The sequence below is a fragment of the Psammomys obesus genome, unplaced genomic scaffold, assembly GCF_907164565.1.
Source record: "Psammomys obesus unplaced genomic scaffold, mPsaObe1.curated_primary_1811, whole genome shotgun sequence".
In the NCBI taxonomy this organism is placed as follows: domain Eukaryota; kingdom Metazoa; phylum Chordata; class Mammalia; order Rodentia; family Muridae; genus Psammomys; species Psammomys obesus.
Window position 1 is genome coordinate 1586153 of NW_026586662.1, and position 21099 is coordinate 1607251.

Below are 21099 nucleotides of genomic sequence, written 5' to 3' on the forward strand. Positions count from 1 at the left end.
GGAAGGAAGGAAGGAAGGAAGGAAGGAAGGAAGGAAGGAAGGAAGGAGAAAGAGAAAGAAAGAAAGATAGGAGGGAGAGAGGGGGAAGGAAAGAGAAGGAAAGAAGGAGAAAGAAAGAAAAACAGAAACTGCTTTACATTTTCTAGCTAGAGGGGACTTTGCTATAGCATATTGAGTGCTTCTATAAGTACTAGGATCCTCTAGAAACTGGCTCCGGGCTCTTGTCTCCTAAAGGGCGCTCTTGGAATTAAGCTCCTGTGTTTACAGGATCTGCTTCTCTGAGGCCGCCAGTTCAGGTTACTTTACAAATAAGAAACCGCCTCCAGCCCAGCTTCCTCCCAGCCCCAGGAAAGCTGGGAAATGGACACTTGAAGCTGTAATCCAGGATTAAGGATCACGTGGCTGTTGCTTTAATCATTGCTCCTCTAAATCCAGGAAGCTGGGCAGTGATGCTGCAGGCAGGTAATCTCCGATTGGGCTTCTGCCTGTCAGAAGCGATAGACTGAACAATAGCAGAAAGGCAGGAAGACAGCTCCAGCTTCAGGGTTACCTTCTGGCTGTAGCTGATGTGCAGAGCTGAGTCTGGTGGGCGGGGCCAGTCATCACATCAAGCACATTGCTTTGGGGGAGGAGGGATCTGTTCGCCTTCTTTGGGGACAGATTCCTGCCCTAAATATGAAGTTTAAAATGACATGATTGTCATTTCAGGTGAGAGATGTCACTATTAAAGCAGACACACAGATTTTCCTGTAAATGTTTTTACAGGTCACCCTTACTCTTCCTTGAGCTTTTTCCTAAGGCTTACTTCAGGCCCTGGTGCCCGTTAGAGGAGCCGCAAATGGATCCTTTCAGTTCTGACTGTTCTCATGGATGTCAGCTTTGCAGTTCTTACTGTTTCCAGCTGCGTAATTCCAGATACTGTGTTCTTCCCTGACCCGCACAGTCTCTGAAACTGAGCTCTTGAGCCTGTTGCTACCAGTCTCTCTTCTTTCGCCATTGTTCTTTTCATCCTGCACCACGCTGTTGTCCTTGTTGCTCATCTTCCTGGACTCTGCAGCCTGTCAGCAGTGACAACTTGTTCTTTCTCATTCTCTCTTGCTTAGCAATATTTCCATGTCGGCATTACGAGTGATGGATTTGGTGCCTGCGGTTCGCTTAGCAATCAGACAAGTTCAGCCATGTAATTCTCCCCACTTCTGTCCTTCCTGACAGCTGCTTAGCTGCTATCCTACTTTACTGTGTGTTGTGTTGTTTTCATGCATAGTGGCATGGAGAAGGAAGTTTAATAGCTGTTTGAGCCATTTTGATTTGAAAATGCTAGCTTACTAGCTAAAGGCAGCATGTGTGTGTGTGTGTGTGTGTGTGTGTGTGTGTGTGTGTGTGTGTGTAATTTTTCTGTTAAGAATTTTTCAGAAGCGGTCCAAGCATATTCCTTCTTTCCTTAGTTCTACCTTCATTAGCATTGTCTAACTAGCAGGTAGGCATACAAGAAAAGATTGGGATCCTGACTGTTTTGAAGCAAGAATGTGTTTTGCTAACAGGAGTGACCCTTAGGGAAATGTGTGTTGTTTGAAATCAAGGACTTGGTGACCCAGTGCTTATGTATAAACTGGAAACAATTTGGGTGCTATCTTAGTTCAGGTCTCTATTGCTGTGATGAAACACCATGACCAAAAGCAAGTGGAGGAGGGAAAGGCTTATTTCCCTTACCCTTCCATATCACAGCTTATTCTCGCAGGCAGACAGGGCAGGAACCTGGAAGCTGGTGCTGATTGATGCAGACAAGCTGGAAGTGAGCTGCTTCCTGGCTTGACACTTCTGGCTTGCTCAGCCTGCTTACTTTCAGACCCTAGGACCCCCAGTCCAGCGGTAGCACCATCCAAAATGGACCAGGCTCTCCCACATCAATCACTAATAAGATAATGCCCTCCAGGCTTGCCTACAGCGCCATCTTAAATAGCCTGATTTAACTCAGGCTATTTTCTTAATTAAGGCTCCCTCCTCTCAGATGACTGTAGCTTGTGTCAAGGTGACATAAAAAGCTAGCCACGGCGGATGCTATAAAACTTGCAATCGTTTGATTGTCACAGTGAGACTCTGACATCCAAGTGAGGTGTCATGTTTACTGACTAAGGAACTACTTACAGGCTCCTTGGGAATCTCTCTCCAGATTTGAAAAGTCAGTGCTGAAACATTGTATCACAGTTTTACAGATGTCAAATTTGATCATTTCAGATACCGAAAAAAAACAAGATGTTATCTTCAGTAGGGAAGAAAAGAGGTCCACTTTCATAGAAATAGGATTTTATCTGGGCCCTTTCTCTGACTCCAGGGAATGAAGGAGCCTCATGGACTTGGTGCTACAGTAAGATACTGTGCATTGCCTTTCTGTGTCATTGCTATTACACTATTAAGAGAAACAGCTACGAGATTACAGCCTGGAGAGAGAGTAATCGTAGGTCTTTGTTATTAAATCCCAACTCACCATGAAAAGAAAAAAAAAATACACAAGACAAAAAAAATTGCTTAACTGTTGGTGTATTAGTTCAAAGGGAAAATTGGTATTACTCAGATTTATTTAGTTTCTCATGTTGCTTCTGAAGATCTGATAGGAAGAAATAACAGATGATCGTGAAGAGAAGTAATTTAAGAAATTTGAACAAAATGGTCTGAAGAGTAAAGAGAAGATAGGAAGAAGTACAATTTTTCAGAATAAAATTTTCCATATTTTATCCTACAAAAGGTTTTCATTCATTGTAACAGCATGATGGTGTCAGCAGCATTAGAAAACAGGGTAGATAAGAAATGGCCTTCAGAGTTGACCTTTGAAAACATTCTTAATTTATTTTTTGACAACTTCATACGTGCGTATAATGTATTTTTACCCCATGGATCCCTTCTCCCCAACAAGCAGGCTCCTACCCTCATGTCTCGTTCTGATGGCCCTCTGAGTTTAGCTAGGTTTGCTTACATGACCGAGCATGGGAGGGCACCATGTACAGGAGCATGCTTGGCTTGCCAGCTGACGTTTTAAAAAAGAAGAGTACTCATCTTGCTAAATCTCGGCCTGAAGAAAACAGCATGTGTTTGTTTCCTTGATCCTTTTGCTTGACTTAAATGCCCTATAGGGGAGGTCTGTGTTAAAAGTCAAATTACCAAAGGCTGTCAACAGAAGGTAATGAGTAGTTACCTTGGGTAATTAGTTCTTCACCTAATTATATATTTTCAGACTTTTCTTAAGAAAGTCAAAAATACTCTTGAGGTAGTAAAATTATAAGCTGAGTGAAACAAAATATTCTACTTTGAGAGAGTATAGACATAGCATGACTTAAACCATTTGCAGATTTAAAGAGACATTTATAGAGCAGATGGCCAGCTGTCAGTCATTCTGTCTCTACTGTAAACGGTCCTTTACCTCACTGCCATTTGACAGAATGAGTTGATGACTGGCTGTCAAAAACTCTTGAGAGAGAACTGTTTTTCTTTTGAGTGTGTGTGTGTGTGTGTGTGTAAAAAAACATATTGTCATACTATAATTAAAGCAGAAGACCTTAACAGCTGAATTCTAGACTTGGTTGGAGGGGAGGATAACAAAAGAGAACAAGAAAGTGATGCTATCTCTCAGTAATGTTGAGGGAAAAACTGAGATCACACAACAGACAGTCATGAAGGGTTTGCTGAGCCAAATGGCTTTATGAGTCCCCCACTTTATAATTCAAAACCACGCTGTGATCCTTGACAGATGATTTATGAACCAAACTAAGCATCAACTTATATAAGTAGAAATTATAAAGAATTCTTCAGTTCTGGAAGACTTATAAGTGGTTGGTTTATAATGTATTGATTATTGCTTTATATGACCCTATGGCTAGGATATAACCCAGCATAGAGTCTCTAGCGTCTGGGAGAGAGAGAGGAAGAGAGAGGGGGATTAAGGAGGAGGGAGTAAGGCCAGGAGAGAGGAAAGAAACAAAAGAATAAGGAAGTTGTTAGAATGCAGCCATAGATTTTGAGTTCTGGTTGTTTTTAAGACCAGTTTTAAAAGCAAACACTGACGCAGAGGGGTCATGAGTTTGGTACATTACTGTGGTTCCTGTCTGCTTCCATCTCAGTTCCTTTGTTACTGAAATTGCTTCAAGTGAGACAGGTGAACTGTAAGCCTTTCTTCAGCTACTCAGATTTCCTCTGTTGATGTGCTACTTTTAATGTTTTCCTGCCTATGCTTTGATTCAGGCCCTAAGCTTTAAGTGGTAACTCTAACAAAAGCTTTGAATAAAATAGAATTCTATTTTCAAATTGCTTATCCCTTATCTCTTCCAGAAAAGTTCTTTGAGATGAAGAAAGGACAATGTAAAGATGCGCTAGAAATTTACAAACGATTTCTGACTAGAATGACGCGAGTGTCCGAATTTCTCAAGGTCGCAGAGGTGAGTGGTCCAAGCTTTGTTGCTAAGGTAACCAGAACTAGTGTGCAGCATAATGTCCGGTCTGACAAGACATCTAGCACATGTCCATATTTATTAGTATGAGAAGAAATCATACAGTCACTCCTCCCAACTTGCCAGTCAAAGCAGCCCTCCACGCTCCTGCCTCGCTGTCAGATTCACTCAAATGAAATGTCCATGGTTACGACATCATCGCTGTTCTACAAGATAGTCCAGGCCTCCATTCCACCTAATGACTGTTTTGTTGTTGCTGCTTTATTGTGAGAAAGTTCTGTATTATGAACCCTACGTTTTCCTTTCGAAAAATGTTTTTTGTTGTTGTTTATAAAGTATAAATCATGAATCCTCATCTTTCTCACTCTGTCAATGACTTAAACATAATTAAGAAGCTAAAGTATAAATTATCTTATAGGCTTACACATTGTTCCTTACGGATGTTAATCATAACAACTGCAAAACACAGTTGGCGCTCTTGAGATTATCTTTGAACCGGAGCTTTTCTTCTCTTATGAAAATCCAGTACTTGACTCGTGCTGATACTGGATTTGATGACATTAATGTAGCCGTCTGGTGGGATGGCTTGTGAGTTCCTCTCTTACGTGTTGACGGACTTAGTGTTAGAGCCTAGGTGCGTGCACGACACTCCAGACTCAGTGTCGAAGCCTGTAGTACTGTGGACATGGGACATTCATGACACGTCTGTACTTCTTTATTATTAGAAGGATATAGCTGCCTGAAGTTTTTGTGCTACATGGGTTTATTGTTTACATTCTGTATGGGTTTTTTTTTATCCCTTGGTTTAGCCACAGTTATTAGTATAATCTAGGGAAAATTATTGCTCAGTTTTCTCTGTGAAGGATTATTTATGTCCAGGGACTCGCAGAAGATTGCATCATTGCTGGCCCCAACAGTTAGGAGAAAAGGATTGCTGTCATAGTTCTTGGGGTTTTTACACACGTTTGTTTTTGTGTCTCCTGCAGCCTCATGTTAGCACAAGTCAAATTTATGCCGGTGAAGAAGAGATGTCAGTTTTAAGAGTCTGTCTTTAAAAGACTGGACAATAAATGTATTTTGTGAACATTTATAAGACTTTTTATAGAGTGGTTACTAATTTTATGAAGCTGTTTTACTAGAATGAGCATCTGAAGTACAGTGGGATAACTATAATCATTTATATAGTTCTCTTTCATACTTACATAGTTTTTTGTTTTTTTTTTTTATCATTTGAGCACACCAAAGGTAGTATAAAATGATTTGATTATGATCAGTCAATACTGAAATCTTCAGTAGGTGTAAAGGACCTTAGCTGTGTCTCAGGCAGCACTCACACATCGTATGTGGGCTCCTACCTGATGGTTAATCTGTAGTTAGAGCCACTTTCCTGAAGAGGCTAAGGAAGGCTTGCAGAATGTCATTTTTAAAATGTTACTGAAGTCAAGAAGACATCCCTTAGTGAAAAGGTGTAGTGTGGTTTGTGTGAGGCCCTGTGTCAGAATCCTGGTGCCGCAGAAGCGAAGCAGTGACCTAAGAATGTGTGTTACCTACTTAGAAAGCATTAGTGAGCTTTCCAGAACACTACAATACTACACGCACGCACGCGCACACACACACACACACACACACACACACACACACACACACACAATGAATTCAGTCATGAAATTTCAGGAAAGTGGGCAGACTTGGAAGATAGTCCGTTAAGTGAGGTGACCCAAACGCAGGAAGAGAAAAGCTGCAGCTTCCTTTCCCTGTGTGGATCCAGACTATTACGTGTACGTGTATAAGTACATAGACAGTTGTAAGTAGGGGTCTAGTGTAACAGTTAGAAGGGAAACCAAGAGAAAGCAACGTTAGCTGGCAGGAAAGGACAGAATGAGGCAGGGGACACGTGAGTCATTATTGTGGGCAGTGGGTGTGTGCGTGTGCATGTGTGGGGTGGAAAAGCGAATAAAAATGTGGTTGAGAGTGAAAGTGTAAAGCTGTAAGCTTAGCTCCACTGCTCAGCAGTGGCCATTCTAAGTGTAACAAGTTCCCTGAGTTGTTAAGTTAGCTTAAGGGTGGCTTCCTGAAGCCAGCTGTGTGATGTTTTTACTTGTGAATTAATTTGGGTAAAATGTTTTTATTTTTTTTTAAGAAAAGAAAAATTAAATCTAGATAAGCTGTTGTTGGTGGAAGAAAGTAAAATACTACAATAATTTCTCTTTTCCTTGGTTATATATAAACTCTAGAACAGTGGTTCTCAGCCTTCTTAATGCTGCGACCGTTTAATATAGTTTTTCATGGTGTGGTGACCCCCAACCGTAAAATTACTTTTTTTTACTACTTCATAACTGTAATTTTGATACTGTTATGAATCAAAATAAAGTGTATGATATGTTGAGTATCTGGTATGTTGATCCCAGAGGGGTTTTGACACACGGGTTGAGACCACTGCTCTAGAAGAATGTGTAAGAAACTGGCAAAGTGATTCTGTCAGGGAAAGAGAGGATAAATGCTACACCCTGAACAGAATATTAAGACAAATAACTATTCCACAAGGACTCAGTGGGTGGAAATATTTAAATTTTGTTTGGATGGTTTCATAATTTCTTATCTTCTATTCAACATAAAGGGTACGTTTAAAATTTATGCCTCAGAATATTTTCATTTATTTTTGGATTCTAGTAAAATTCTGCAAAGCTGCCATAAGTAACTATAATAATGAATTTATTACCTTATTATATTGAGTGGGGAACTACATAAAGTGAATTTGCTTAAAGTGGATACACAGTTACTTTACACTAAGAATAAGCTGTAATTTTAACAAATCCTGTGAGCAAACTTACATTAAATGCCAAAAAACATTCATAAAAACCCAGTTAGTAATTTTGTTTTGTTCTGTTTTTTAATCAACAGCAAGTTGGTATTGATAAAGGCGACATTCCCGACCTCACTCAGGTAAGTGTCTTAAGGGCCTTCAATAGACAATATATCAATAATACTGATACAAAATATACCACAGTGGGTAACTTTGTAAATACTTAATAGATTTTGAGTCTGAGCCAGCTAATTTCTCAGGAATTACTCAACCATACTTATTTTTTCTAATTATTATGTTTCTGGAGATAAAAGGGAAATTTTCCTGCCCTTAAGCTATGTTATACCCTAAACAAAAGACTGAGATAAATAACCATTCCCCCAGGACCCAGTGGGCAGAATTTGCAACTGAATGTTCTAATCGGGCTCATTGCCGCCTCGCTGAACTTGAACCAGTGAGAGCTGTGAATGTGTCTGCGACGGAGGTGTGGCTTGAGAAAGGACTTCTGCAAGTCTGTTCTCTGCGTGACTGAAGGACAGCACAGAAGAGAGAAACCCTGGTGACAGGGCTTTGCATTTCCCCTTCCCGCCCACCCCACGGAGAGGAGGACTTTCTATATAGATGTTATTAAGTAGAGGTGATAGAGGACTGATTTTTTTTTTTTCTGGGCCCCATGTTTTAATGACAGTGAGAGCTGGGATTCCTTATCAGCCACGTCAGCTGTCAGGTGCACCTTAGACGGGATATAGATGCTGAGCTGTAAATGGTCTTCAGTATGATTGACAGGAGCTGGTGTGTTTTAAACGCCCTGTGGTGGTACTCGGTCTCACACAGGTCCTTTTACTAGTTGCAGGGGGTAGTGAGAGAATGCGGATCTGCTTTCTTACCCAGTAGTCATGAGTTACATGAACGTCGTATCTTTTTAAACTTGGTTATTATAATAGGAAAGAGTGAAATCCCCCACTTCTTTTGAAAGGGTTTTTATTACTATTATTAGTGTGTGTGTGTGTGTGCGTGTGTGCGTGTGTGCGCGCGAGCTTGCATGAGTTATGTGTGCACCACATGCATGCAGGGTTTGTTCATGAGTGCAGTACCCGCTGAGACCAGAAGAGGGCATTGGAAGCCCTGAAATTGGAGCTGCAGTCAATGGTACCTCACCACTGTGGTTTCTGGAACCGAACCAGCATCTTCTATAAGAGCACCAAGTACTCTCAACCACTGAGAAATCTCTCTAGCCACACTCTCCACTTTTAAATAATATCGTGTTGTGTATGATTAAGTTGCCATCTTTATAATTTCTTGAAATATTTATTTTTAAGAGAAAAATGTAAATATTACTTTTTACTAAAGATTAAGAGAGTTGAAGACATTCTTTTTTTACATTACTAAACCATAAAATATCGAGAATTCATACAAGTAAAATTCAGTGAATAATTCAGAACATGGTGGAAGTATATTCTTTAGTTTGGGGGATGCTAGCCCCCACTCATAGATGAGATATTAGTTTAAAATATTTCTACTCCTCTTAATGTGATCTACTGAATTGTGTACCTGAATAAGATGCTGATATTTTTTAGTATGGGTAACTATTAATTATACATGAAATATTATTTCAAAAATCTCTTTGTTGAGGTAAACTTATCTTGGTAACATCATTAGAAAATGGGTGTTTTCATTTTTTTCATCTATAGCAAAAAATTACATTGCACTTTTCTAAGTATTCCAGATATATAATACGTTCTTCAAAGATGGACATTACATATTTAGCTCAAAGGGTAATTTTTAGAAATAGCAAATTTTCTTTTACACTGTAGACAACCCTCACTGTGCAAACCAGCTATTTAGTTCAGGGGAGCCCGGCAGGTGAGAACAGGCCTTCACGTGTCCCCTGTTAGGCAGTCTGGACACTATGACAGAGTCAAGGGAGTATATAAATACCTTGTTTGTTTTCAATTTTGAAAATGATAGCAGATCACTGACAAAAGGGCCACATACTTGGGTTTCATTTTTAACGATACCATAATATTTGTTGCAGTCTTTGAAATCGCTCAAGAAGTTCTATAGGCATTTTTAATGTACTGTGTATGTATCAGGACTTGTGGAGCTGAATAGAAAGCCGTTCTATGATAGAGGCATTAGAATCCAGAATGTTCCATCTTGTTTTTCTTGTGAGCCAAAGAGTAGCACAAACTTCAGTATTTACTCTTGATGATGAAGTAAGACAGACGACTCCAGCATGTAGGTTCCAACAAGCTTCTTCTTTCAAGCTTCTCTTACTTTACACATACAGATATACACTTACATGCATACACACATACATACACATTCACACACAGTCACATGTTAGGTGGATGGAAATGGATTCCGACCTCAGCAGCTACTCTGCATATACACGTTTGTACAGTTGATGGATGAAACAAACCCCGAAGAGTGAGCTGCAGACCGCATTTTTATTCTTTTCCCCGTAGCTTATGTATCCCAGCAAAAATCTTTCTAGCGGCACAAAAATCACGACGTGGTTACATTTCTATTTTTCTGAAGGTGAATGATTACAATGAGCATACGTTAGAAAAGCATGTTCCTCAATACCTTCACATGATCAAATGTTTTATGTATTGTGGGTGTAAAACAAATGTGAAAAACAAGTTATTCCCAAGAATCCATATGCATTTGTAACTAAGCAGTCTGTTTATATATTAGCAAGGTGAGCAAGCAAGGTAATTTCTCAGCTGACTTTTTCTTTACTGGCGGGCTGCAGTTTGCAGTTACGAAGAGAGAACCAGTTGTCTTAAAAAGCAATCTTACAAAAATCTTAAAAGAATCACAAATCTAAACTTTTATATAAAACGATCATCCATCTCGACTTTAAACCTTTAAGGTGTGCATCTCCTCATGAATAGTTTTTATTAAATCATAACAGGAAGCTGAGGGCAAAACAAATATAAGGAAATCAGTTGCCGTCTAGTCACTGGCCCAGTTTAGAGGGTCATGTCAGGCAATCCTACCTTGGGCTAGTGTTCTGCTTATCAACCTTGAGATTCCCTGGCTTTCCCATTAAGAGAGGACTCTTCTCAACTTACAGTTGTCCTCTGACATTTTCTACATCAGAGCCACTAACAGAAACATCTTTACCTAACCTTGCTAAACCATCTATTTTTCCAAATTCTTTCTAAGGGTGGCGGTCATGGCTAACAATCTCTATCTCTAGGTTCTTTTCAAGGGCAGTGGCTAAATCATTAATCTGCTCCAGCAACCATGCCTGAAAGAGATGAAGCCTTGTTAATTACAAGTGCCAGTGATACTGCCCAGTGAGGGGCTGGAAGCCTCCTTAGAATTTTCACACAATTCATATAGTAGGATTATGAGGTTCACAGTTATAACAAGCAGAGCTTTGCTCTGTAACAGCATGAAGTCCTCAGGACATGTAGTTGTCGTCGGGGCTCTGCTGAGTGGTAGGCTGCATTCCATGAGCTTTCTAGAGCTGTTTGCTGTTCCTCTTGCATGGACTCCAACTGTCTCCCAACTAAAATATTTTTTTTTCTGAGCACTTGGAGTGGTTTCTGAGATCTAATCCCAGATCTCAGTTATCTTTGTGGGTTTTTCTTTTTAACTTGGTTTAGTGACCTATAGCATATAAACGGTAGATGGATGCTTTTTTTAATTTATTCTGGATATCACAGGAAGTTATGAATTCACTTCAACAAAATAATTCTCATAATAGTTTTTCCTGTTTGGAGTGTGTGTGTTTTAGATTTTAAACCCCATTTATGAAAAAGCTCTTAGGTTTTGACGGACATTTTGGTTGGCTTGAAAACTGCTCGTTTTAAAGAGTACATCATCATTGATGACTCTGTGACACATTTATTATTACCTGTCACAGGCCAATTCCAGTTCATCTGATCAACCTTATCCAATTGGCTATTTTTTTTTTAAATGAGAAAACAAAGATACCACTGACTATCAGTGTTCCTTGTTTTTCTCTCACCCAGTAGAAGCATTCTGAAAATGCCTGCTTTAAAGTTCAGAGGCCATTGTTACATTTTACCTACTGTGTGACAGGTGTCACTGTACAACAGAGAGGAAGGGTGTCTCATGTGCTCCTGGGCATTCCTAGCAAAGGACTTTTTTTTTTCCCAAAGAGAAACTTGTTTCCCTTGGAAGTTCACATGTCCTTACGAGAAATATAAACGTTAAGACATTTTAAAAGGCTCAATTGCATTATCTGTAGTGTGTATCGCTCAGTGACTCCTCTGGAGCAAGTCAGTTTTGTTACCCTCTTGATGTCTTCCAGCTCTTGTTATCTCTACTTCAGTGTCCAGCTTTTTCACTTATTAAAAAATTTCGTAGCCAGGTATGGTGGCACGCCCCTGTAATCCCAGCACTCAGGGAGGCAGAAGTAGGCAGATCGCTGTGAATTCCAGGCCAGCCTGGTCTATTAATGAGCCCAGGACAGCCAAGGCTACACAAAGAAACCCTATTTCAACACCCCCCACCCTGTCCCCCCAAAAAAGAAAGAAAAAAATTATCCGGCCAGGTATAGTGGCACACACTTGCAATCCAGCACTCAAGCGGCAGAGGCAGGTGGCTCTCTGTGAGTTCGAGGCCAGGGCTACATAGTAAGACACTATCTTCAAAAAGAGGGTGAGGAATAGAAATTTCCCAGGAAGAATGAAGTTACAAGCAATCATTCTGTTTTGTTTCAGTCACAGCATTGACAGGCTGGGGACTATGGGTCCCATGGAGTTGTTGCTATCCCATGTTTTCTTCAGCATTTTTTAAAATTATAAATAGTTTTGATTTGAGCTCAGCAAAAGAATTATACGTTATTTACAATGCATTTAATTTACAATTAAAGACTCTGCATTTACTTGCAGAGAGCACAGATCTTACGACCAAAGAGAGAGTCCATGACTTAATATGTACTTCCCACCATAATTTATATGAAAATATGAAAAAATGTGAATTTATTCTCATGCTCCTTTTGCCATCTTCACCGTCAGCAGTCACATATTGACAGCAAGAAGAATGTGGTATTATCAAATACAAATTATGAAGGTTTAAGGCAGCTATATTTTCTGTTTAAAGTTACAATGCACATTTATTTAATGAGCATTTTTTTTTTACAATATAGAACCTAATATATAGAACAAAGTTTCCATTAACCACCTTAAAAATTCATTTTTTTTTTAAAAAAACTTATAGTTCATTCTCAGCTGGAGTTTGCTGGAAATTGTTGAGTAAATCTGTCCTCACATGAACTATATTTGACATTCTAATTTGTTTCCTATTCTAGACTTATTAGATATCCTTTGGCAACATTTTTTACTCTGAAGTCTAAAGTTTGTTAGTGCTGATAGGGGCATCTGTTTTTATCCAACTTTTATAGTTTAGATCAAGTCAGTATGTTTATTCACTTACTAATTTTTATATAAAGTTAATATTTTACATATAATTTGCATTCTAATCATGTAATTATATATAAGGATCATATATATGTTGAGAGTCTGCTCTATATGTGAAAGGCTACTATATATGTTTGAGTCTACCAAAAATGAAAATTAATACTAAACACTTAAACATTCAAAAATTTTAAAACTTTTCTAAGTACCTTATTTAATGTGGTTAAATTAAGGTGGAATATAGATTATATGAATTTCTTATAAATGTTTTTGTACTTGAGCAGTTAGTACAGTTAGTGTGAAGTCCTTCAAAATTAATTTTCCATTAAAAATAAATATCGGAATATACCTATGAATGTATGCAGATGTTTCAACATTAACTGCTTTTCTCAGAATATCTATCCTGTTGAGTTCTAGTTTGTGTTAGAAGAAAAAGCAGATTTAATTTCTAATGCTCCAATAATAGATTAGACAAATATTTGTAGAGACCATTATCTCCTCTTTGAAGAATGTACAATAAAATACCATTTTATTGAAATCTTACTGATAGAAAATTGAAGAATTTTTAAGGATTAAAATATATAAAATGTTTATATACAATATTCTATTACATTTCATATTATTTAAATTAAATAAATAATTGGAAAATCTTAATTGCTATTCTGTATTAAGGTTATGCTCTTATTGCCACTGAACCCTTTGCGAAATGTGTTGATGATATTTCCTAATATTTCAGCCAGGCATGCGTAAATGGGTTTTTACTGTATTTTCAAATGTCTGTCAATTAATAGTTGGCACATGTGTTCTGGATTTGGATGCAAATAAGTGCCTATTCCTTTCTCACTACGGTTCTGTGTGAGGCAGTAGTGAACTTGTCCTTAGTCCGTCTAAGCAGTATCTTGGCAGACACCCGTCAGACCTAGGAAACAGCCTTTACTGAAACCATGTTGAAACATCAGTGGGAGGGCGGTGGAGGTAAGTCTGTTTAAGATGGCCTGTCTGAGATGCCACAGAATTTAAACCCAGATGCCAAAGGACATCAGGATGCTTACGTAGACACCCACCACACAGGGTTACAGTGATGTTAAAGTGTGCTTGCCTTGAAAAAGAACAACACAGACATTTACTTTCATTTCTTGTTGTAGGCTCCCAGCAGTCTAATGGAGACCCTTGAACAGCATCTAAATACCTTAGAAGGAAAGAAACCTGGAAACAAGTACGCATTGCTTGTATACCATAAATAAGATGAAAAATGCCAAGTGGTTGGTCCTTCATGGGAATGAGATTTCTCAGGGGTAACGACTCCCTCCAGTGCGCTTTCAGGGTGTGTTTAGCTGACAGCCTCCTGGGTTCCCTTAAAACCCCTACCCTTCCTTCTGGCATGGCATCCGACCTATACAGACAGCCTAGGCGCAGCTCCTGCGGCAGAAGAGTGGGTGGGCCACAGCAGGTTGTCTGGATCGGCTGGTTTACAGATAACATGTGACTCTTTAGAAGTCAAAGCTGTTGTGGTTGGTTGTGGCTCAAACGAGTGGAATTTCACAAGCATCCTTGAATACCAAGAGGGTCCCCACTGCAGTGTGAGAAAAGTAAAGCCTTCGGTGTAGTTCCCTTAAGCCTTAGGCACAGCATGTTGCTGACGTTGTACTCCAGAATCCTTCCATAGAGGGAGCAGCAGGTGGGCAGTGAGCCATGCAGCTTTCGCTTGTTTTGTTGCCTTTGTGCTTGGGTGCTTAGTTTTCGGCTGTTTTTTGTTTTTTTTTTTTTTTCTTCACTGTGTACAAAAGAATGCCCCGGTTCCTTTTTTCCCCTACCTCTGTAGCAGACATCAGTCTTGTCTGTTCACAGGGTCTTCTACCTTCCAGCCTTTGTTCTTTGTTTTCACAGTATTTCTGTAGCCTTGGACCCACCCTTCTCCCACTTCGGTATATCCTACACCTCCTGGGAGGACCCTCTGCAACTCTTCCTTCTTATGATGTCTTCCTTAGTCAAGAGCTTCCTTGTATTGTGGCCATTTATCACCTATGAAATTGCATGAGAGTTTCTGATTCTAAATGGCAGGGACTATTTAATACTTTATTATCTGAACACTTAATGCAAGCCCTGCTACATAGTCAGCTTGTAGTCTGTCACTAGTAGTCCTAGCTTCAGATGGAGTTCACTTAATTTATCAGATAGCTCAAGAACTGAGTGTTGCAGGCCTGCAAGCTTGCCATAGATTTGGATTTGGTTGGTGGTTTTTCTTTTTGCCACTGACAGAGCTGTGAAAATGAAACTCCTATTCTCTCTCTCTCTGTCTCTGTCTCTCTCTGTCTCTGTCTCTCTCTCTGACAGTTCTCTCAGAACCTAAGCTTATATCATGGTGTTATATTTTTGCTAGTTATTTATTACCTGTGTGCTGATTCTTTTGTCTTTTACCAAGTTAGTTTAGTATAGTTTATATATAGTATATGGTATACTTTTAAATTTTCAGTAGGGAAGTTTTTCAGGCTTTTGACCATACTGCCTGAGTGATGGATAACACGATCTCCCTGGGCTGTTTTCAATCCAGGCTGTGCTCCAGTGTAGCTGTGGTTGACCAGATTTTGATGTGAGATTACCACATTAAAAATTCTAGACGCCTACTGTCATATGTTTCTGGGGCCACCCTGTATTGGAAGCTGAGAAAATGTGCCTGCTCCAGGGGCTTAAGGACTTTGCATGTGCACATTTCCCCAGAGTCTGTCTCTCCCTGCTGAGGGCTGCGTGTGTCCTGTAAGCTGCTTCTCCAGACCTTTGCTTTCTCAGGCCCAGCACTGCCAAGATCCCCATGTTCCTTCCTAAACCTTCCAGTGCCTTTTTCCTCAGTCACAGGGCCTTTAGCCAACCATTGACTCTGGCTTGCCCCTGTGTAGCCAGCCACTGTGCACCACTTGAGGAAGATCATGAGTAGGCATTTTTACAAATAGGAACTAAAACTCCGGAGTCCGTAGCCAAGTTCATTCAACTTGGGATAACTTTTTCTAGCTCTTTTTAAATCACTTTCTGCTCGTCAGACTCATTTCAATTTGTCTTTTGCTTATTCTGATTTTAAGAGAAAGCAAGCTTTAATAGTTAACTCCTTTCTTCTTTGTGTGTTTGTGCTTACATGGAACTTAAGTGAAGGGTGAGTACTCTGCTAAGTGACTTTTTTGCATTTGGTAATTACTAAAAATGCAAACAAAACCACTTCATATTCTGTATTTGAGGTTGGGAAATTTTGAAACTGATCAGTGACCATCTCACGTACCTATGGTTCTGTTGTTGTCCCAAGGGGACTGGCATGAATGGTTTTGCTTTCTTTGGGTCTTGTTGGAACATAATTAACAGTATCTCTTAGGTGTACAAATAGCCTTCTTTAGAAAAGGTATTTTTATTTGATAAATAAGCAAAAGATTTTTTTCTGCTGGTACACTGCAGAAGGCCAGGACAATTTTAGAAGGATCATAGATGGTTTGAAAAATACTTTCTTTGCCATTCTGTACCAATACAGAGCTGTTCTAACACGGTGTCAATGTATGTGCATTTGCAAATGTCTGCTGCGATAACCCTAAACTGGGTAGTGGTGGCAGACACCTGTAGTCCCCCTACTCTGGAGGCAAAGGCAAGCAGATCTCTGAGTTCACATCCAGCCTGCTCTACAGAGTAAGTTCCAGGACTAACAGGAACCTTGTCTTAAAAAGCAAAGTAAAACAAAAAGGCTGCTATGATAGGCATGCATGCCATTTATTTTTAGTACCTCATGTCCACTGACATGTATTAAATAATGTCCAATATAGTATGGCATACCTTTGAGTATTCTTCCTTTTATGATTCCATAGCACAAAAGAGTGAAATTAATTTTATTTCTCATGTGGCATAATAAATGTTGAGCTGTGCATTTAGGAAACCCTGGGTGTCTTTTGCAATTAAAATTGTTTGTAAGATATTGATAGTCTTATACGTCTCTGTGTTTTTCTGGATAGCATTTCTATTACATAGCAATTATTGTTGTGGGTCTTGTAAATTTGTAAATAACGATTTCCTCTTTTGACAGCTTGTTATTTCTGTCTTGAAAAGAGACATTAGCATTTGCTATGTTCATAGAAAAAGCCAGTAGGCCTGTTTGTGACGTTTTGGAACATTGCTTAGATTACAATATAAGCAATATTCATTCTCATTTCAGATTATCAGTATTGCCTTAGCTTCCCCAGCTTGATCCATTATGTTACGGATGTCTATAAGGCCTGGCTAAGTTTCCATTGCTGTGGTAACTACCATAACCAAAGCAACTTAGGAAGGAAAGGGTTTATGTCACTTTACACCTCACAGTCAGTCAGTGAGGGAAGAAGTCAAGCAGGCAGGGACCTGGAGGCAGGAATGGAAGCAGTGAACTTGGAAGGACACAGCTGACCGGCTCGGCCTGCTTCATTATTCCATCCAGGACCACCCACAATAGTCTGGGCCCTCCTACACCAACTGTAGATTACAAAAATGCCCTATAGACCTGGGTGGAGCTGTTTTCACAGTTGAGCTCCCTCTTCCAAGATCATTGTATCTTGTGTCAAGTCGACAAAAATCCAGCCAGGACTCCATATATGAAATTATAAAAATGAGTATTGGTTGGCAAGAAATGCTGTTGTCTACATGTAAAAAGTTGTAACATTTTCTCTCTTAAGTGCCAGAGGCAAACATGTAGGATGGGATATCAAGCAAGAATTATGCAAGGAGCAGCAATGTATGAACTGTGGGAGAGGAACAAATGTGCCAGCCACATGTGTTTTCTTTAGGGCAGAGCTGAATGTGGACCAGGGATAAGCTCTGGGTAGCAAACAGGCTTGGAGCAGGGTTTAAGCAGTGATTAATTGCCCCATAGAAACACCTGTGAATATGTCATGGCAAAGGCCGGACAGAGGAAGTGGGAACAGTGGCCACCCCTTTTGACAGCTTAGCTCCACATCAGATAGTTTTATTACATGTTACTGATTTATTTGTGTGTATGGGACAGGGTAAGAGGACTGACTGCTTACAAGAATTTCTTCTCTCCATCTGCCACATGGGTCCAGGAGATCAGACTGGGGGCCATCGTCAGGAAGCACCTTTAATCCACTGAGCTATCTCGTCAGGCCCAGGACAATTTAAGACAGTTGGTTCATTGATGAACCAATAAAATGAATACATAAATACATCCCTACTTAAAATTTTAAATAAAGTCCCCAATATGCCAGATTTTATATAAAGTTCTCGGGTAATGAAATAGTAGGATTTGTTCTTTCACCTTGAAGAACGCAGCACCCAGCAATGAAGAAGGTAATGAGAGACAGTGGGAGTGTAATACAGCAGGCGTCCTGACAGCTCAGGAGTGACAAGCCACTCTCGCTTGTCTGGTTAATCTATGGGGCAGCTACAAACATTACTAGTAAGAGTGTCCTGTGGGGTTTAGTAAAGGATGCTTGTGATTATGGTTTTCATTCACATAGCCTGAGGTTGAGTCATTTAACAGCAGAGGGCAGCATTCTCTCAGCTGCGCTTGCTGTGAGGTAGGAAGCTGCTAACAGTATCTGTGTATAGGCTAGCAAATATTTCAGGAGTTCTTGCTTATTTCCCCCTCTCCTCTCTCTCTCTTGTAATAGTTTGCCTTGTCATGTCAATAATATAAAGAAATGGTTCTGAAACTTGACTGAGAGAAAAAGTAACTCGTTTTCAGAAAGTAACCGTATCAAAGGGTGTTTGTGGTTTCTTTGTTTTTGCCAAGTAAACATTATTTTTAGGTTTTAATTTTTCTCTTTATTTATTTTTCACATAATATATTTAATTTTCTTCCCTTTCCACAAGTATGAAGGAAATTATGTAAGTGGAAAAAGAGATTCATGAGATTTCACCCTTATGGTATGCTAGATTCTTAGGGATTCCTAAATCCCGTTCTGCAGATGCTAAAACACCAAATCGCTTCACTTTAATAGAACCTTTGAAAAGGGGACTTACAGGCATGCATAAGGTAGTAGCAGCAGGCATGGAAATAGATGGAATTTGGATAGCATTGGATAAAATCCCAGTTACTAACTTTAGTATTCACCCTGGAGCTGGGTGGAAGCTGTCCTTACAGCTGACCCTGACTGCAGTGTCTTATTGAAGTAACGTTTGCCTTCATTTTGTCTTATTATTCATTTTATGCCACCCTGATGAGGGAAGTGTGAGCTATTCAGGCAGATGTTTCAGGAGTGTGGCTGTCCTCAATGTGTGCTAGAGTTGGTGCTAACTTTAAAAACTGTTTACTTCCTTAACAGTCCCTCAGGAATGAGCAACAAAGTTGCTCTTCTTTTTCAAACTCCTACTAGTTAGGGCAATTGTATGAGAACAGTTTTCCTGAAGAGTTTTCATCAGAGGCGTAAAAAATAACACATACAAGCAGCAGGAGTGTGGTTGCGCATGTTGAATCTGGCTCACTCACATGGCTCACAGGGATCTTGTCAGATTTTCTCTAGGGCTCCTCCTTTTATACCTAAGAGTTGAAATTTAAATGAATTGCAATACATGACTTTTTGAGCTTCCCGGGGCTTCTAAAAATAATAAACAGGTATTGGTTTTTGAAAGTTTGTATAGTGTGCTTTTTCACAAACCTTGGGTAACGTTTAGAAATTAAAATTTGAACCAGGCATTTTGGTGGACATTAGCAATAATAATGACTTGAGAGAAAATAATTTTGAGTTTAAGACCATGCGTTAGTAGATATTAGGTCAGCGGAAATATTGGGAAGTGGACATAGTTGAGTAAAAGACAAGTGTTCTAAGTTTCTCTGTTGCTGTAAAGAACTCCATGAAAATATTCTAATTTGATGGACATGTACTCGGGTGCGTGCAGTTCATTCTCTTGTTTTCCTTTCAGATCTGGTGCTCCCTCTCCATTAAGTAAAGTAAGTTGGTTTGTTTCTTGGGTTGTTTTCATTTCACATGTTTTGTTGTTTAGCATAAAGCTCGTAGCACCAAGTGTATTCACACTGAAATGTAGCAGTCATACCACACAGGCTGGGGACCTTTCTAATCTTCCAAAAGTGGAAGTCCAGAGTCATGAAATAGTAATGCCTCTTGACTTCAGTTTCTAGAAGCCACTGTTCTTTCCACATCTATAAATTTGATACCTCGTCTGAGTGCATCTAGACAGTCTGTCCTTTTATAATTCATTTATTTCACTTAATGTGTCTTCAGGGCTCAGCCTAGCCTTATTGGTCAAAATTTTCTTTTTAAGGTTGAATAATAATTTTCTTTTACACACACACACACACCAGTTTGTTCATTTTTATCCTCCAATGGGTATTTGAAAGACTTTCAGATTTTCAATATACCAAACAGTACTGACATAAAGTATAATGTGAAATGTCTGTTAGAGGGACTGGAGAAACGGCTCAGTGGTTAAGAGCAGGCACTGTTCTTGTGGAGGACCCAGATTCAGTTCCCAGCAACCACAAGTGGCTCACAACCCCTGGTAATTCCACTTGCAAGGGAATCTGACACCCTCCTCTGCCTCTGTAGGTGCTGTGTGCACATGGCACTCGCAGACAAGTCGGGAGTATAAACTTACAACTAAATAAAAACAAATAAGTCTTTAAAATATGTGTAAAAAAGAAATACCTGTTTGAGGCTCCACCTTCAATTTATTTTGGGTGTGTGTCTAGGAGTAAAACAGATTGACCACTTGATCTACATTTTTTTTGAGAAAAGATTGTTATATTTTTAGGCGATTTAGCTTTCTCTTAGAACCTGAATTCTTAAATAGGTGAGGTTTTCCTGTACATATGTGACAGCTAAAAACATACGTATCTGCATAGTGTTTTGCTAATTAAAAATGCTGCTCACGTGTTGCGAATCTATACATAGGTCATGTACAAGGTGTTATGTGTATTTTAGTGATGTTAAAATAACATTCTTAGGTGTCATTGCCCCAAGCGTGCCTGCTGAAGTACTCTTAGTAATTTCTTCATCAATCCCTCTTTCTAAGCCGATGGAAAGACAGGATTAAGGTCTTCCCTGACAAGAGCATGTGCTCTCATGGGCCTGCCATGCACATCCGCCATTGCGTTTCGCAGGCAGAGGTGTGGTAGATGTGCTTTCTCTTTGATGGATCTCCATTATGTAATTGCTGCCATTACTGACACTCGGGGATGTCAGTATGACTGTGCCAGTGACTCCCAAATAGCATGTGACTGCCTGTGCCTAGCTGGCTGTTTAAATCCCCACAGGGCCTAAAAAAAAAAAAATTAAGAAATAAATCTTTTCGGTTTTTCTGATACAGAAGCAAACTGTTAAAACCATGTTGCTTATGTGACAATGTTCAGTTTATGACCCTTAGTGTGGCCGAATCGGGACTTCCTTTAGGGACAGTTTCTTGACATTCTAGCCAAATAAAAATGTTCTGATGTTTTGTCTTGTATATTAATCAGTTCATTGGTTCTCACATTACATCA

General features: G+C 39.5%; 1 protein-coding gene across 13 annotated transcripts in view; it reads left to right on the forward strand.

Annotated features, from left to right (window-relative positions):
• Nucleotides 1–21099, forward strand: part of Snap91 (synaptosome associated protein 91) — a 113679-nt gene that overhangs the window by 49673 nt on the left and 42907 nt on the right. For all 13 annotated transcript variants that reach the window (XM_055602523.1, XM_055602522.1, XM_055602527.1 and 10 more), the window contains exons 8-11: nt 4321–4427; nt 7341–7382; nt 13787–13857; nt 19524–19551. In XM_055602523.1, the coding sequence (XP_055458498.1) occupies nt 4321–4427; nt 7341–7382; nt 13787–13857; nt 19524–19551 (248 nt within the window). The remainder of the gene's footprint in view (nt 1–4320; nt 4428–7340; nt 7383–13786; nt 13858–19523; nt 19552–21099) is intronic.